Source organism: Neolamprologus brichardi, chromosome 1, assembly GCF_056152115.1.
Source record: "Neolamprologus brichardi isolate AB-2024 chromosome 1, ASM5615211v1, whole genome shotgun sequence".
Lineage (NCBI taxonomy): Eukaryota > Metazoa > Chordata > Actinopteri > Cichliformes > Cichlidae > Neolamprologus > Neolamprologus brichardi.
Genome location: NC_142104.1, coordinates 2,735,508 through 2,751,270, shown reverse-complemented (window position 1 = coordinate 2,751,270; position 15,763 = coordinate 2,735,508). Strand labels below are relative to the sequence as shown.

The 15,763-nt window shown below is 43.2% G+C and overlaps 1 protein-coding gene across 5 annotated transcripts; it reads left to right on the top strand.

Annotated features, from left to right (window-relative positions):
• The first annotated feature begins 2,165 nt into the window (after nucleotides 1-2,165).
• Nucleotides 2,166-15,051, top strand: LOC148106263 (uncharacterized). Of its 5 annotated transcripts, XR_015719006.1 has the most exons (15): nucleotides 2,166-2,318; nucleotides 3,460-3,570; nucleotides 4,592-4,680; nucleotides 6,066-6,177; nucleotides 6,295-6,433; nucleotides 6,514-6,643; nucleotides 6,773-7,014; nucleotides 7,495-7,577; nucleotides 7,670-7,738; nucleotides 8,500-8,695; nucleotides 8,790-8,867; nucleotides 9,130-9,245; nucleotides 9,328-9,443; nucleotides 10,185-10,300; nucleotides 15,030-15,051. XR_015719006.1 is itself a non-coding variant. In XM_087840243.1 (14 exons), exons 1-14 carry the CDS (start codon nucleotides 2,229-2,231, stop codon nucleotides 10,216-10,218), a joined length of 1,503 nt encoding a protein of 500 aa, XP_087696369.1. In that variant the 5' UTR covers nucleotides 2,166-2,228; the 3' UTR covers nucleotides 10,219-10,893. The 5 variants fall into 5 exon arrangements, 4 of the variants coding, with proteins under 4 accessions (XP_087696369.1, XP_087696269.1, XP_087696332.1 ...); XM_087840243.1 differs by lacking the exon at nucleotides 15,030-15,051 and having other exon boundaries at nucleotides 6,066-6,129; nucleotides 6,827-7,014; nucleotides 10,185-10,893; XM_087840143.1 differs by lacking the exon at nucleotides 15,030-15,051 and having other exon boundaries at nucleotides 8,793-8,867; nucleotides 10,185-10,893.
• Nucleotides 15,052-15,763: the final 712 nt, after the last annotated feature.

The following is a 15,763-nucleotide window of genomic DNA, read 5'->3' as shown; positions in this document are numbered from 1 at the left end:
GAAATAAACTCTTAAAAGTTAGTTCTGGGTTTTTATCTCACTTCAGATATACACCGGAACAAATGTTAGCATAATGAAAGAATTGTAGAATTAAGTGCAGTCATATCACAAATGTTAGCATAATGAAAAAGTCTTAAAAAGTCAAATTTAGCTAACCTTCGGCTAAGTTACGTGACGTTAGTGATATCGCCACTTAACGCGGCTCTTTGGTCAGTTAGTTAGTTTAGGTTTCTGCCGAAGCTGGGTCTGTTTGTCGGTGTGAAGCCACACGTACTTTAACGTTTTAGGATACACCGAGCAGACGGCTGCTGGCGGTCTAAAGAAAGCCGTGTAGTACGTCACGAGCTCTCTGAAACTACCGTCTGCTCCTTGCTATCTAAAATATAAACGGGCGCTAAACTCTCCACCGTCTCACACTTCTGTTTAATCAGTTTTCTGTTTGACGTTTATTCAGCTTTGTGAAAACCCCAGAGGACCCCTCCCGAGGGATTAATAAAGTTAAATTTAATCGAATAGAATATCTTTAAATCATCATCAAAGTGACTTATATATCATGTTTAACCTAAAGACCACGGGGGTTTGAAAACGATGTGTTGGTCGGCTCAGATATTTGAAGTTTACACAGCTACATTCTCACCTGAAAATATTTTAAAAGTTTATTTTGTGACCCAGAAAGAGAAATAAGAGTAATATTAAAACTAAAAGCTGCCGCCATTTTTGGAAACTGGAATTGGCTGGGCCGCGCTATGAATTCTGCTATATGTTTTTTCAATTTTGTTGTCCGGGTTGAAAATCGGGAGAAATTAGTGAGAATGGTGGCTCTGGGAGATTCTCAGGAGGGGCACTGAAATTCGGGATTCTCCCGGAAAAATCGGGAGGGTTGGCATGTATGAGACGGTTCACCAAATATGTGGCCCGGGAACTGTGGTGAGGACACAGACTCAACCATGCTGTGCTGAAGTTTGTCCTTAAAAGAGCTCTCATCCTGTATAAACCACTAATAATGAGACAGACAGTAGATGGAGAAGTCCTCCTCCTGTTTCTCTGCTGTTTTTGTCAGGCTTATATCAAACAACCTGAGTTGTCACCTTTGTTATAAAGACCAATGTTCTGCGGGATCCTGTGTCCTGTTTTAGTTTTGCTGCTTTAGTTGCTAACTGCCATGGTTGATTTCCTTCTGCAAGTGTCCAGAGTCAGAATTGAGAAGGTGAGAGGAGACGTGACAGAGGCTCTCCACCCCTGATGAGACACCAGGACAGTGTGTGAGGAAGAGGAGGAGAAAAAGGAGCCAGCATCAGCTGAGAGATATAGAGGAGAACAGGGGGACAACAGACAGCTCTCTGTAGTTGACGGACTGGTAAAAAACAGTTTTTAGATATTTGCTTCCTGTATTTGCAGAAGTATCTCCAACACAAACTGTAACAGCTGCATACAGGGAACCACTCAGTCATGTTTATCCTGCAGGACAGGATCTGACAGGGAAAGAAGGAAAAATAAGGGAACCACGGACAACTTTGATAATGCTTTGATTTATCCACAGTATATTTAGTTCAAATATTGTTTTCATCACAGAGGGATTGTGCTGGTTTCAGTGGGAAAAGTATGCAGCTCATTTAAATATGAAGTTCAAAGAGCTGTGAAAAGTTGACCGTTCATAAAGTGTGTCAGTATTTTATAAGGATGTCATGTTTCTGTATCATCTCTCTCTCCTGTCAGAGCCTCTTACCCAAACATCAGCCTGTTTAATGCTCTCATATCTTCAACATCTCAAGTAAATTATACTGCACAGTTTTCTCTCCAATAAAAGAATATTTACTGCATATATTTTCGTCCATTTTATCTGAAACATTCAAGGAGGAGATCTTTTACTGTATTTTGGTGATATTGCCCTTAAATATGACTAAAGCTTTCATACAGAGGTGATCATGGACATAACTGAGATCAGTCTGACTGAACTCTGAAAATCATTGAGTGTTATTTCACAGAACCATAATTAGATTAACTCAAACTGAAACACGCAGTGTTAAACAGTAGTATAATTATCATTAACTGTCAAAGTGCGTATTTTGCTTGTTTCCGTTTCCATCAAAAATCTAATTATCAACTAATTATCATATCTCCCACCGCCCCCGAATGCACCAAATTTCGCTTGTGAGGCTGTTGCCACGGTAACTGTCATTAGCTAATGTGGCGTTTGGCTAAACGACAAGTTTTATTTGTACCGAAAAATGGCGTCAAGGAACATCGACCCTTTGTCAGCGGAGGAGCCTTCGGAAGGCGGAGAAGAGGAGAGAGAAGCGTGGAGCTCGGAGTCTCAGGTAAACCGAAACGTGTTTCGGAGCTAACGTTAGCTCGGTGGCTAACGTTAGCGTGATGCGTTCACTTGCATGTGAGGTTTGTCTTCTCTTGGTCTGAAGCACTTCACGAGAGCAAAGTTATTTTAGAGCGTCTGATCCCGACAGTCTGACTGAGATGGAGCAGGCATATTTATTCTGTAACTTCCAGTAATTCTGTAACAGTTATTATAAAGTTCAGGTAATAGTAAAGCACTATTAGAATTCCTAGAATCTAAGTACAGTGCAATACCGAGGTCGCTACTTTTATCTTTGATGTATTGACGTTTTTATCGAGCTTAAGATTTCATTTACAAAACATAAGGAGAGCTAATAGAAACATGGGCAGATTAGTGAACAACCTCAAGGCGCCACTGGATCAACCAAATGAACGTTTCAAAATTAGGATTCACCAGCGTGAGCGTCATAATAAAGGGTCTGTAAATAATGTTTAAAAATCTGTGCTGTTACTGTTATGTGCAGATTAATGTTGTAAGATGAGTCTGAAAACTATTTGTAAAAGTGACTCTGATTGGCAGAGTTGCATGTGTATTGCAAAACCAGGTAAAATGGCTTATCTTGCACTAGCCTGCCTTTATTTCATGTTTGACATTGATGCCTCTAAGCTGGTTGGGAAAGTTTCCCTTAAAAATCATCTGGGGACATAAGAAAGACCTTCACGGGACAGTAAGACACAGAAACCCCAACCTAAATGGCTTTTAGGTGATAGGGCAGCCACGGGTCATTGAGTGAGTCAGAGGGGAGGGCCAAACATGCAAACTGGCTTTGAGCCGTTCCGCCCTCATTTTAAAGTAGGGAAATGCACATCATCAACTCTATATTTTTATCTGCAGCACCAAATCTTACTGCTATTTCTCTGTCTGGGTTCTATGTGCGGTAAGATCCCACTTTCTCCTGTTCATTCAGCTATTGCAAAACAAGCATTCATTTAAAACCAAAGCTTAGAATTTGAGCTCCAGTAGCCCAAAATATATTGCTGTCCGAAGCTGGTCCATAATTATACTGGGCAACCACTGCATGGATGTTCTTTGTACAGTAGATGTCAGTCTTCTATCTTTTTCCTCAATGGTCCTCTGCTAGTTTGCTGTATAACCTGTGTCTGCAGATCCCAGTGAAGGTGTTGCAAGCTCACAGCGATGCTGTGACCACAGCTCGAGTCTGCTGCGACAATCGCTGCATCCTGAGCTGCTCCTCAGACTGCACCGCTGTCCTCTGGGTAAGCTGCTGTCATGGTCGGCAGTTTTTATAAGTTTATGTGCCTGTTTTGATTTTAGGGTTGGTCTACACTCGAGTTTCTAATGTCAGTTCAATTCAGTTTTATTTATACAGCGCCAAATCACAACAACAGTCGCCTCAAGGCGCTTTATATTGTAAGGTAGATCCTACAGTAATAGATGCATAGAAAAAGCCAACAATCATATGACCCCCTATGAGCAAGCACTTTGGTGACAGTGGGAAAGAAAAACTTCCTTTTAACAGGAAGAAACCTCCGACAGAACCAGGCTCAGGGAGGGGCGGGGCCATCTGCTGCGACCAGGAGATACTTGGCACTTTGAATCTCCTGTTGCACCACATCCCCAAAGTTCTGTGGAGGCCATTGGACTACAGTTAACTCATCGTCATGTTCAAGAAACCAGTGTGAGACGATTTGAGCTTTGTGGCTGGAAGGAGCCATCAGAAGATGGTGCACTGTGGTCAAATAGGCATGGAAATAGTCAGCAACAACACTCGGGTATGCTGTGGAGTTTAAATGATGTTTAAATGATGCTAAGTTGACACCAAAGTGAACATAACTCTACACTCTTAAACTACCAGCAGCCTGAGATCAGGACACAAGGCAGGATGGATCAGTCCCACCGTCTCAAAGTCCCAACAAGAAATACAGAAGATCAGACAGTTCCAGTTTTTTTATTGTCTTATTTTGGTGAGCATGTGTAAACTGTAGCTTCAGCTTCTTGTTCTTAGCGGACAGGCGTGGCTCCCCGTGTGGTCTTCTGCTGCTTTAACCCATCTTCTTCAAGGTTGTGTGCTGAGAGACGCTCTTCTGCAAACCCTGAGAGAACCTCTGTGTTTTTGTGTGTCCACATCAGTCTGTAGAATCTCAGAATCCGTGTTTGACTGAACAGCCTCTCTGTAGATCAGTTTTCCGATGAATTCATTCCACAGAAAGTTTCGGAATAAATCATCAGAAGGTTGTTCCATATTCACTCTTCCTGGTTGACCTCTGACCCGTGTAGGATGTGGGGAGCTGTCAGCCTCTGAGGACGTTTGATGGAGTTCACAGTAAAGCCATCACTGAGTGTGCTCTGATCCCAAACAGCAACAGGTGGGTTCCACGTTAGCTTTAAATTCAGCTAGGTTATGATCCTGCAGCTGAGAGCAGATGATTTCTCTTTTGAATTTTGCAAACATTATGACCTGGAAGCCAAAATCTTTCCACCTGTATTCCTTTTGTCTTAGTCAAAGCTGAGCTGTCGGGTCTTTTCAAGTGAGGCAGAAGTGATTTGGTGTAAAAGAAAGGGTGAGATGAACTTCTGCCAACATTTACAGAAGTAGCGTTAGAAGTTGGCGGTGTACAGGTCAACATTAAAACATTTCTTCAGTTATTTGTGCAGCTGGCCTTGTAGTCGATTACTGCAATGTCTTTTTTTTTTTTATATCAGGGTCTTTTTATTGATCAAAGAATTGCTTCCAACAACAATTACAGCAATATTAACAAACAGTCGTGCCCCCCCCCCCCCCCCCCCCCCCCACCCATCCAGAACAGTGTAACTAAAACCCAGCCAGAGAGGAAAGAAGAGATAAAAGAAAAGAAAATTACAGATACAAAGTAAATAATAAAATAAATGAACAACAGCAAGGGAAAACAACAACAAAAAAAACAACAACAACAACAACAAAAACCCCACTCACACGCACATTAAGCGATAGTATCAGGACTTAATCTTTCAAAGTAAGTAAGAAAAGGTTGCCATGTGTCATAAAACCTCCGAACCTTTTACAGTGTAGCGGATCTTTTCCAGCTGAGTATAGTACATGACATCCTTAACCCATCGCCCATATACAGGTGGAAGTGGCTCTTTCCATTTCAATAATATCATTCTACGGGCCAAAAGAGTGCAAAAGCCCAGAAGATCAGAGTGTGATTTGGAAAGACTGGCATCACAAGGCGTCACCCCAAAAATAGCTATAAACGGGCAGGGTGCAATTGGAACACCAAATATGTTGGACATGGTTTCAAATATGCTTTTCCAAAAGCTACCCAGTTTTGGACATGCCCAGAACATGTGAAATAGGGAAGCAGGCTCTCGATTACTGCAATGTCTGAATATTTGGAAAAATGAGTTCCCGTGAGCTCCCCGTCACTGCCACTGGAACTGTAAGCTCCACCAGCTGGTGAAGATTCGCTGTTACCAAGACTGTAAAGTCAAGTAGACTTGTAAAAGTTGACTTTCTGAGATTTGTAATACAAAAAGTAGCAATTTTTGCACCTTTATCTGATGATAGATGAAGTTTTTCTTCATTTCTTTGAGGAAAAAACATCTTTGTGAATTAATCGATGACTTATTCATCGTCAATGGACCCGTAAGGCTTCATGTAATCTCTCACACTGATGAAAAAAACATAAAGTTCACAAAAAACAACAATGCAGAAACTTCCATGTAGTAACTCGAGTGCACCTGTGAATGAAACGTTTGCTCTGTGTGTCAGGATGGTCACAGTGTCCTGGGATAAGAAGATGGTGGCCTGGGACCTCGAGACCGGACTCACTCTGGTAACGTCTGCTGTCACGCTCCTGGAGTTTCAAACCAGCAACCTTCCTGTGATTCGCTGCACACATTTCTCTGCGCACACACGTTTCTGCTCTTTCACACACATGGAATAAATTTGGTCTTTTTGCTTTTCTGAGTTTGACTCATTTTTATGATCTTTGTCGCAGTGGAAATCGAGGCAGCTCGGCCTGCTGACCTCCTGCAGCTCCTCGTCTGACGGCCGGCTGGTCGTTTGCGCTGTAAATCCTCAGAATGGCGTTTCCATCTGCGACGCCGCCAGCGGACAGATGCTGCACCACGTCAGCGGTAGGACAGGTCGCGTGTTGCCCGGTCGGCAATAATACTCCTGTGAGCGTCAGTGAGCGTGTGTTTGCTTTGCCGATCAGATCTTCACCGCTCCTGCGTCACTCGATGTCGGTTCGACCCTCAGAGCCAGCGAGTGGCTACCGTCTCTGCAGACCGCAGCATCAAACTGTGGGACCTGCGGGCGCAGAAAACCACCGTGTCCATCGACAGGTGAAGCATTTCAGTGACCTGTAAACGCTCTGAGCTCCTCTCACGCTGTGTGGCTTTTGTCTTCAGCGTGAGACACTCTGAAGTCTCAGATATTTATCAGATTCACAAAAGTTTGATGACAATTTTCAGACCCTCAGAGGAGCCCCCCTGTGCGCTTGTTCTTGTTTACATTCTCGCAATCAGTAACCATGGAAACGTCGTCTCAGCCTGCTGCTTCACCAGCAACGGGCACTTCCTGTGCACGGCGTCGTGGGACAAGACGCTGAAGCTGTGGGACCTGCAGGCGGGGGGGTTCCGATCTCACGGCGGGACGCCGCTGCAGGGAGGCCACGAAGGCAGCGTGAGTGCCTGCTGCCTCGCCGCTGCTGACGGTGAGACCTCTGAGCAAGCAGGTGTCCTCAGCTGACGTCCTCAGATTCTCCAGTAACATTTGTGCTGAACTACGAGCAAGAGGCGGAGTTTGATCGATGAACACTTGCTAAATCCACGTATGGACAAAAGAGTTCTTTTAATGTGTATTTTTAACTATTTAATTATTTATGCATTAGGATTTAGCTAATTTTTACGAATGAAAATGAACAAAGCTCATCGTGTCGTGTGCTGTAAGTATGTTTTCTGCCCTCGTTAAGAAGCAGATCTAAAGGATCAGAGGTCAGGTGGTTTAGACCTCTGGTGGTTGCACGGCTTAAGATTTGTAAGAAATGTCAGCACCTTAGAGTCCGTCGTGCTGTTTACTGTTTAGAAAGCAAGCACTGCTCACTGAGCTGATGTGTTTTTCTGCAGGTACTGGAACATGCTCAGTTCTTCCTCATAATGTTTGCCTAAAATCACTTCCTGTTGTGTTTCCTCAGCGAACCTCCTGGTGTCCGCCTCCTACGACGGGACTGTTGCTCTCTGGGATTTGTCGTCTCTCTCTCAGACTCTCGTGCTGAAGGTGATTAAACTCGGCTGTGTGAAGACATCCTGATGTTTCTGGTCGTGTTCTTTTAGACACTTAACTCCTGATTTTGCTTTTCCCCCCATCAGGGCCACAGTGATTGGGTGACAGATGTGTCAGTGAGTGCTGACAGGAAGTTGGTGGCTGCTTCCTCCAAGGTTCACAAGTATTTTCACTCACAGTCCCGGCCAGAAGTTTTTAGGAAGTTTTTGCTCCTTGAGCTTTTCTTTCTTTCTTTTTTTGTCCTGTCTTTCTCCTCTCACCCTCACCGTGCTCACCATCTCTGAGCCTGGGTCTGCTGGAGGTTTCTTCCTGCGAAAATTTAGGTTTTCCTTCCCACTGTCACCAAAGTACGGAGCCCCGCAGGGGACATGGGAGAAAAAATAATTAAGACGGACTTTTGCGAGATCTCGCATAACAAACTCGGGATCTCGCAAAACTTTTGCGAGATCTCGCAAAACTTTTGCGAGATCTCGCAAAACTTTTGTGAGATCTCGCAAAAGTTTTAGCCACATTCTTCGGACGCTGGCTCGAAGCCGACCAGGAGGTCGAGCCACGATGTGCCGGGAAAGCGGTGTTCCTCCCGGCTGTAGTAGGTCTCGACCTCCCGTTAGCTTCGAGCTAACGGGAAGAATGCGGCTAAAACTTTTGCGCGATCCCGAGTTTGTTTTGCGAGATCTCGCAAATTTCCGTCTTAATTTTTTTTCTCCCATGTCCCCTGCGGGGCTCCGTACCAAAGTGCTTGTTCACAGGGGGTTTCTCTGTTTTAATGTAGGTCTGGATCTTACAATATCATTGGTACCCTGGATGTTTAATCTGTTTTCTGATAATTCACCAGAGAAATGTTAAAAATCATTTTATGGAAATTTGGAAAGCAAACAGCGTTTAGTCTCCTGGAAGACCTGCATGTCTGTTTAAGGCCATCTTTGCCAGCTCCTCCGATGAGAAGTCCTCCTCTTCATCAGAGGGGGGGAGCAGCGATGAGGAGGAAGAAAAGGTGACAAAGGAGGATGAAGGAAAAGTGGACTCGGAGTCACTGAACCTCTTCAGCATCCCCTCCTCCTCCTCAGCCACCACCTCCTCCTCAGCCACCACCTCCTCCAGTCACCAAGCAGGTACTCTGAGTTTGCTGAATCACCTTAACCTTTCTTCTAATCTCACGTCCCTGTCGAGCGTAACTCTGTCAACTCTTCTCGGCTCCTTCAGAAGCAGCAGTTTCCACTCAGGCCTCCGAACAGGAAGAGGAGGAGTTTGGGCCGAAGCTGCCGCCTCCCTCGGCTGCTCTGAGTGAGTGTCACCCACCAGATCAACAACAGACAACTCAAGTTTATTCACCGTGACCCAGTCACGTGGTTTCCCTTGCGTGGACATTGTTTTTATAGATGCAGCAATCTCTCTGTGATCAGCTCAGCTGGGTTACATTCATGTGAATCGATCTACCTTCAGTGTGTAGAGCTAGAGCGTCTGTTCATCGACTTCATTAAGTGCATCCTGCTTTGTAAAAGCGTTGCTGGAGGATTAATAACCTGCCTGTTGTTCCTGTGTTTAGTCAGAGGAGGCGCCGCCTCCATGCGCCCTCCAATCAAGGAGGTTAAAACGGGCAAGAAGAGCAAAGAGAAGAAACACAAGAAAAAGAAGCATTACAAACACAAGAAGGAAAAGAAGGTAGAAAACGAAGAGTAAGGATCAGATCAGATAAAATGACTCCTTCCTCACGCTGAAGCTGTGACCTCTTTTTTCTTTACAGAAGAAGAAACACAAGAAGCACAAGCACAAAGAAGCAGCCGAAGAAGAGCGAGGAGGAGGAGCCGGCGAGCAGGAAGGTGAAGACGGACAGGTGTCGACAGACGAGCTGCTAAAAAGGTCAGAGGTCACCTGTCAGAGCATCGAAAGATGACCCTGATGGAATAGGAGACACTTGGAAATTAGTTTGTTATAAAGTGCTGATGTAAGTCAGAAGCTGTGTGCAAAACAATCATTATTAACAATATTTAGAGTTTTTCTCTCTTTTTTTTTGTTTCCACCAAAACGTTTTAAATCCATAATCCAGAAACTCACTGCGTTCACTTAAGAACATAGTTTGTTTTTATCTGCTCTTCTGTTTCTGATATCATTTTTATTTATCAGATCTCTTAGAGCAGCGGTCTCCAACCTTTTTTGCGCCACGGACCGGTTTATGCCCGACAATATTTTCACAGACCGGCCTTTAAGGTGTCGCGGATAAATACAACAAAATAAAACTAGTACCGGTACCGAAAAAAAGAAAATTTATTCCTAACACTCGTGAAAAGACCCAGGAAAACCGAGTAAACGATAAAAACGATAACAAAATAACGCTGAAATAAAAACCCTGAAAACCAAACATTTCACACCTGAGCCTCAACTCTCCGGCCCGGTACCAAACGACTCACGGACCGGTACCGGTCCGAGACCCGGGGGTTGGGGACCGCTGTATTAGAGGGGTAATAATCTGGTGTCTGGGGAGTGTTGTGTTTACGTTTAGTAAACAGATGCTTTTATTTTTAAAAACTGAATTTAGTGTCGTATGCAAAGCACCTTGAACCGTCTTCTTCACTGTCTGTGTGTGTTTGTCTTCTCTTCCAGACTGAAGAGCATCCGCTCCCATCAGACGTGGTGAATCAGTTGGAGGTCTGTCCTCTGTGAGGACCGTCAGTCAGCTGATTGTTTCACCTGACAGATTACCTGCTGTGTAGTTTTGGGTAATAACATAAAATCTTTATAACCAAGTGTTCTGTATTTACTGACCTGCTGGGAAACCTTCAATCACACAAAAACTGACGTTTTGTGTTTAAGTGAAGAACTCTCTCTTAAAGTAAGTAAATATGTCACTGTCACTGCAATCAATGAATGGAAACAAACGATGCAACCTTAGGTTACACTCGAGACCAAAAAGGCCACATTGGACAGAAAAGACGTGTAACCACGATTACTGTGGAGAAGGAAAGGAACAGCTGATTTGGGTTGCTGTGGTAACATCGTTACCAGTTACATTGTAAGAAGTTTATCAATATTGACACAAAGAGAAAAAAGAAATGTGAACTTTTAGAACTTTTGCTACATATTCTGATGATTTCAGAGACTTCTGTGTGTGACGTCGTTTAAGCTTGACATTGATATAATATTACAAACATTAATCCAAGATTACAGATTGGTAAGAAATGTGTTACAGATGGAAGTATGTGTCACAATTACTGGATTCCACGTTTCTCAGACAGAAGCAGTTTTTTTTTTTTTCATCTTTATTTAATCAGAAGGAAAAATATCCTCATTTCCAAGAGAGACCTGCAGGAAGAAGCAGCACAAACAACCTTTTTGTTAGCTTGTTTCACAGTTTGTGAAACTGTGGTATGAAGTATATGTTGTGTAAATGTCACTTGTGACTTTGAGCCACACAGTCGACAGGTGAAAGTAAACATGGACAAAAACAGTAATAAAAGAGTTTCATTATTCTATAAATCTTTGATCAGGATCAATAATCAGGATTTATTCATTTCAAATTATTCTGTAAATCTATAGATTTAAAAATCAAACTTATGCACCCAAAGCTGTGTAATATTCTAATAATAACTGATAGAAAATAATTGCTTTTCATCAGTTAATTCACACATGAGAAGATACATGAACACTCAGACTCAGACTGCAGGCTGAGCTAAATAATTTCATCTCATCCACTGGAGCACATGAAGGGTTTTAACTTTCAGTTGAGGACAAAGCTCGGTATCTGACCATTGATGTTTCGGCGCTCAACGTGAGCACGCCACAGATCATAGCGACGGCAGCAAGAAGACATCCAGCGATGAAGACCAGGTTCAGGTTCATGGCGTTCCCTGGAAACAAGAGAAGATCCGTTTTAATTCAGCGTTATCCAAAGTTACAGTGACTAAAACAAAGCAGCCGACTCTGTTTCCATACCTGCACTCCTGCTGATGTCTGCTGACCTCTTCAAGCACAGGGGACCCTGGGAAATTAAGTGCTGTGCAGTCTGCATGACAGCCCCTCTCTTTCAGCAGTGGGAGTGGTGGTGAGCGTTTGACGTGGAGTTGATGCATCCCTGTGAGCACCTGGTGTTGGGGTTTCCTGCTTCACATACTGAACAGCTGATGTATACCTGAATGCAAGTGAAACTTTTGGCTGTGCGTGTCGCTCAACCTCAAATCTCTCAGTATCCAAGTGCTGCACGTAAAAATTCTGATGGAAAATCTGAATTTACATTAAGTGGACATCCCAGATTTAAATGGAGATTATTTATTTAGCTTCCCGCAGCGCTACAAGCTGTTGATGGAGATCTGCCCGGCCCGGGAGCCAGCCTCCTCTGAGGTCTTCCCCAAACTGCAGCCTCAGTTCATGCTTCAGCCAAAACTGGAAATGCTGTCAAACCTAATGTGAGGATGTATTCCCAGCCAATGAAATAACAATTTTAATCATTAACTTATAAGCATAATAGCTGCCCTCTCAGTCTGTTGCTGGTATTATCTGTAAAACAGCAAATACAATCTTGATCTTAAGAACAATTTTGGCCGAAACCCATCAGGTAATCATCATGAAAGTTTCACTGAAACATACTGAAGGAAGATTCTAGTGATTGATAGCAAACATCATCTGCCCTTTGGCCACATGAGCAAACAACAAATGACAAACTATAGCATTTAAATAAAAGCAGGCATTTTTCCTGCAAAAACACCCCCCATGATGGACACATTTTCAATGTGTTCAATGTGTTCAATGTGCAATGTGTGCACGAGATGTGCGAGTATGCAATAAAGTTAATCAGATTAAAAAGATATGGCTTGAGTTTTGGGTGTAGAATTCATCAGAATCAGAACCCCCTTTTTGGCCAAGTATATGCGCAAACACATACAAGGAATTTGGTTCCAGTCGATGGTGCCGCTCAAGCACCACAATGTAAAACGTATTTAGAGGTCTGGTCTAAACTCATTCTTTACCTGATCGTGCAAACCAATGAACTAGAACAGTGAAGTTGTCACGAACGGGCGGACTACGCACGGTAATTCGGCGTGCCTGTGTGGCGTGCTGGTTAGACCCAAACGCGGGGAAGGCTAGCGATGGGTAGGAACAGACACGCAGTTAATCTAGTAACGGTCAGTGCACGAAGCGTGGCTTCGGACTGGCGTTACAGAAAAAGAATCGAGAGGAAAAACACTCACGGTTGCTGAATCAGAAGGACACTGACGTCGGCAAAGAGTTGGAGCTTCTGACATGAGGAGAACGATGTCTGAGCGGCGAACAGGTGGGTGGCGTCTCCCTTTTAAACCCGGCCCCGTGATCAGCTGGCGATCAGCTGATCACCGGCTGACAGAAGTGCACTGGGCATCTGATCACAGCGCAATGCAAAGAAAGAGACTACAACTTACAATTTCATCATAAATCCTTGTTTAACCATCATACAGCGCCATTCACAAATATTCAAGTAATAGCCTGATGCCTTAAAAACCTTTAAAGAGCCTTATTCTACGGACTTCCACTTCTGTATAACACCTGAAATTCTTAAAGATGAGAGAAATTTTTACTCTAAAAGGCACTCAGGTAACTGCTTCAATACAAACAGATAAACAGGAGAACCTTCACTGATGCACCACCTGTTCTCATGCCTACCCATTTTTCGACGATGGAGTAGGTCGGGTGGTAGTTGGGGTTGTCATATGGCGAAGCTCTGCAGGACTCCACAAAAAACTTTGTGTTGTTGACTGTAGAGGAGGCATCTATCTCCATGTAAACCTTCTCTCCTACGTTATACTGCAGAGGGTATGAATTTGTGTGTGTTGACACAAATGAGCCCTCGTTACCTCAATTTGAGTGCTTAGGGGGATGATGCCGATGACGTGAGGACTGTTGGAGTATCTCTCCAGGCTGCAGAGGGTGTTGCTGGGTTCACTGAGACGCAGGTGATCCTCGTGGAGTCCACAGAAGGACGATTTGTCAATCTCAACTCTCATTGTGGACTCATCTATCTCCTAAACCTTCTCTCCTACGTTATACTGCAGAGGGTATGAATTTGGATCAATCATTCTCTGGAAGTGGTTGTTTGGGTAGAACTCAAACTGGTAGGTGAACATGCCGAAGCCTTTATCATAATAAAGGTAATATGATTGGAATGGAACAAATGGATTCTGAAAATCAGAGATTGAGTTTCCAAGTGAATAATGCAGCTGAAAAACTTTCCTGTTACATGAAGACTTTTAATCTATAGTTCAGTATTGATCTGCCACAGTCAGCGAACAAAACTGCCAAAAAGGAAAAAGACATTAAGATCCTCAAAAGCTTAGCATAATATAGTCATACATTTTCACCTGAACACATCTGCCCTGTGCAAATCCGTTATCGAAGGCCTTTGCAGCTAATAATGGTCAATATTTTAATTTAAAGAGTACAGAAAAACAGCTGGTTCTTTTTCAGGGTTTCATAGCTTTTTAGTGTAGAATGCCAAGCTTTAATATTATAGAGATTTGCAAGTATCTACAAAGCATGATATGATGTGAAGTTCAACATCTGGGACATGTGTCCCGCTATGCATTGCAGAAAATGACTCAATCTCTTAGTACAGCAAACAAACAATGCAGGAGGGCGGGAAAATAATGGTCTCCTCTGCCGTGGCATCAGAAGTTGAGAATTGACGGGACAAAGTGTTGGGTTTCACGTTTTGGGTTGCCGGGTCTATAGATCATAACACAGTTGAACCAAGCAAAGAAGAGGGCCCACCTGGCTTGTCTTGAGTGGCTGCTGTGAGATATGCAAGATGCTTGTGGTCAGTCAAACGATGAACAATGAGCAGGTGTTGTGCTCCCTCCCGTTAATAACACCATCCTTCCAAGGAAAGCTAGCAGTTCCACTTCTCCCACATCATAGTTTTGCTCAGTTTGAGAAAGACAGCAGAAGGAAAAAAGCTGCATTTTCCCTTCCTTGTTCTGGCACAAGATGACTCAGCTCCATCAACACTAAATTGTTGGGTGGCCACACACAGCTGACTGCAGGTTTCCAGTCTTATAAACAGTACATTTGCACAATGACTGAAACCAGCCCACTGGCTGTGACGTCAGTTCCTTGATCATTAATATGCAATTTGTCATGACCATTGATCAACAATCATTGATCAAAGACCATTGATCATGGAATAATCTTCCACACTGCACCTAACGTGACAAACTGAAAGCAGTCATTGGGTGGGAAACCTTGAGAAAAACACGTTTGACCTTAGAGAAGAGCTCTGCATAGAAAAGGATCAGGTTTGAACTTAGTTTGTGCAGCTGTACCTTTAACTAAGGCATCAACTCGTCCTGTTGTCTTTTTGAACTGTGCTTCACTATTCACTACAGATGAATGCACTGTAAACAATTGGAGACCTGCGTGTGAGTCACTTGGGTCACTTTGACAGTTGTACTGGTAATAATAATTTTCCCTTTGTCTCCTCAGAGAGAACAGTGATGTTGGTGTGGAGGAAGAGGAGCAGTTGTCCTGCTGTGCTTTGGGTCAAGATGTCTCAGAGGATTCAGTCGCTACCAGTTGTGGCATCTCTGTCCAAAGTAAGAGTCGGTATCGGTGTGCTGATGAACACATTTTTGAAAACTTGACTTCTTGTTTTGTAGGAAATGAAAAAGATTTCATTAGTTTTTTATGGTATAGGTTTTTTTCCTGTTTTACTTTGAATGTTGTTTCCTTTCATGTCTCACGTTAGTTTTACTTCCTGCTTTGTGATTGTCTTAATTATTTTTCACCTGGTTTGCTAAAGTTTAGCTGTCATGTTCCCCACCTGCACACAATATCAGGCAATCCTCAATATATACTACTCAAAAAAATCAGAGGAACACACTGAAAACATAATGGCTATCGCACGGAGAAAATCATGCTGGAGATCAATACTGATGCAAACTGGGTGATGTGTTGGAAACTAAAGGATTCAATTGTTTGTTGGAAATAAATGATAAAAATACTGGATACTGGCTGAATCCAAATACAAACAGAAAATCAGAGTGTAAAAAACGCTTCAGCAGGCTTTTCCATTTGGCTCTAATTTCATAGCAGCAGCTCAAAATGAATAGTTTGTATGGCTGCGTGTGCTGCTGGGCCAAAATTTTAGCTGGTCATTTGTAGTTTTTAGATGAAATTTAAAAAAAAAAAACACTCAAAAAAATCATCTAAAGAAGAGC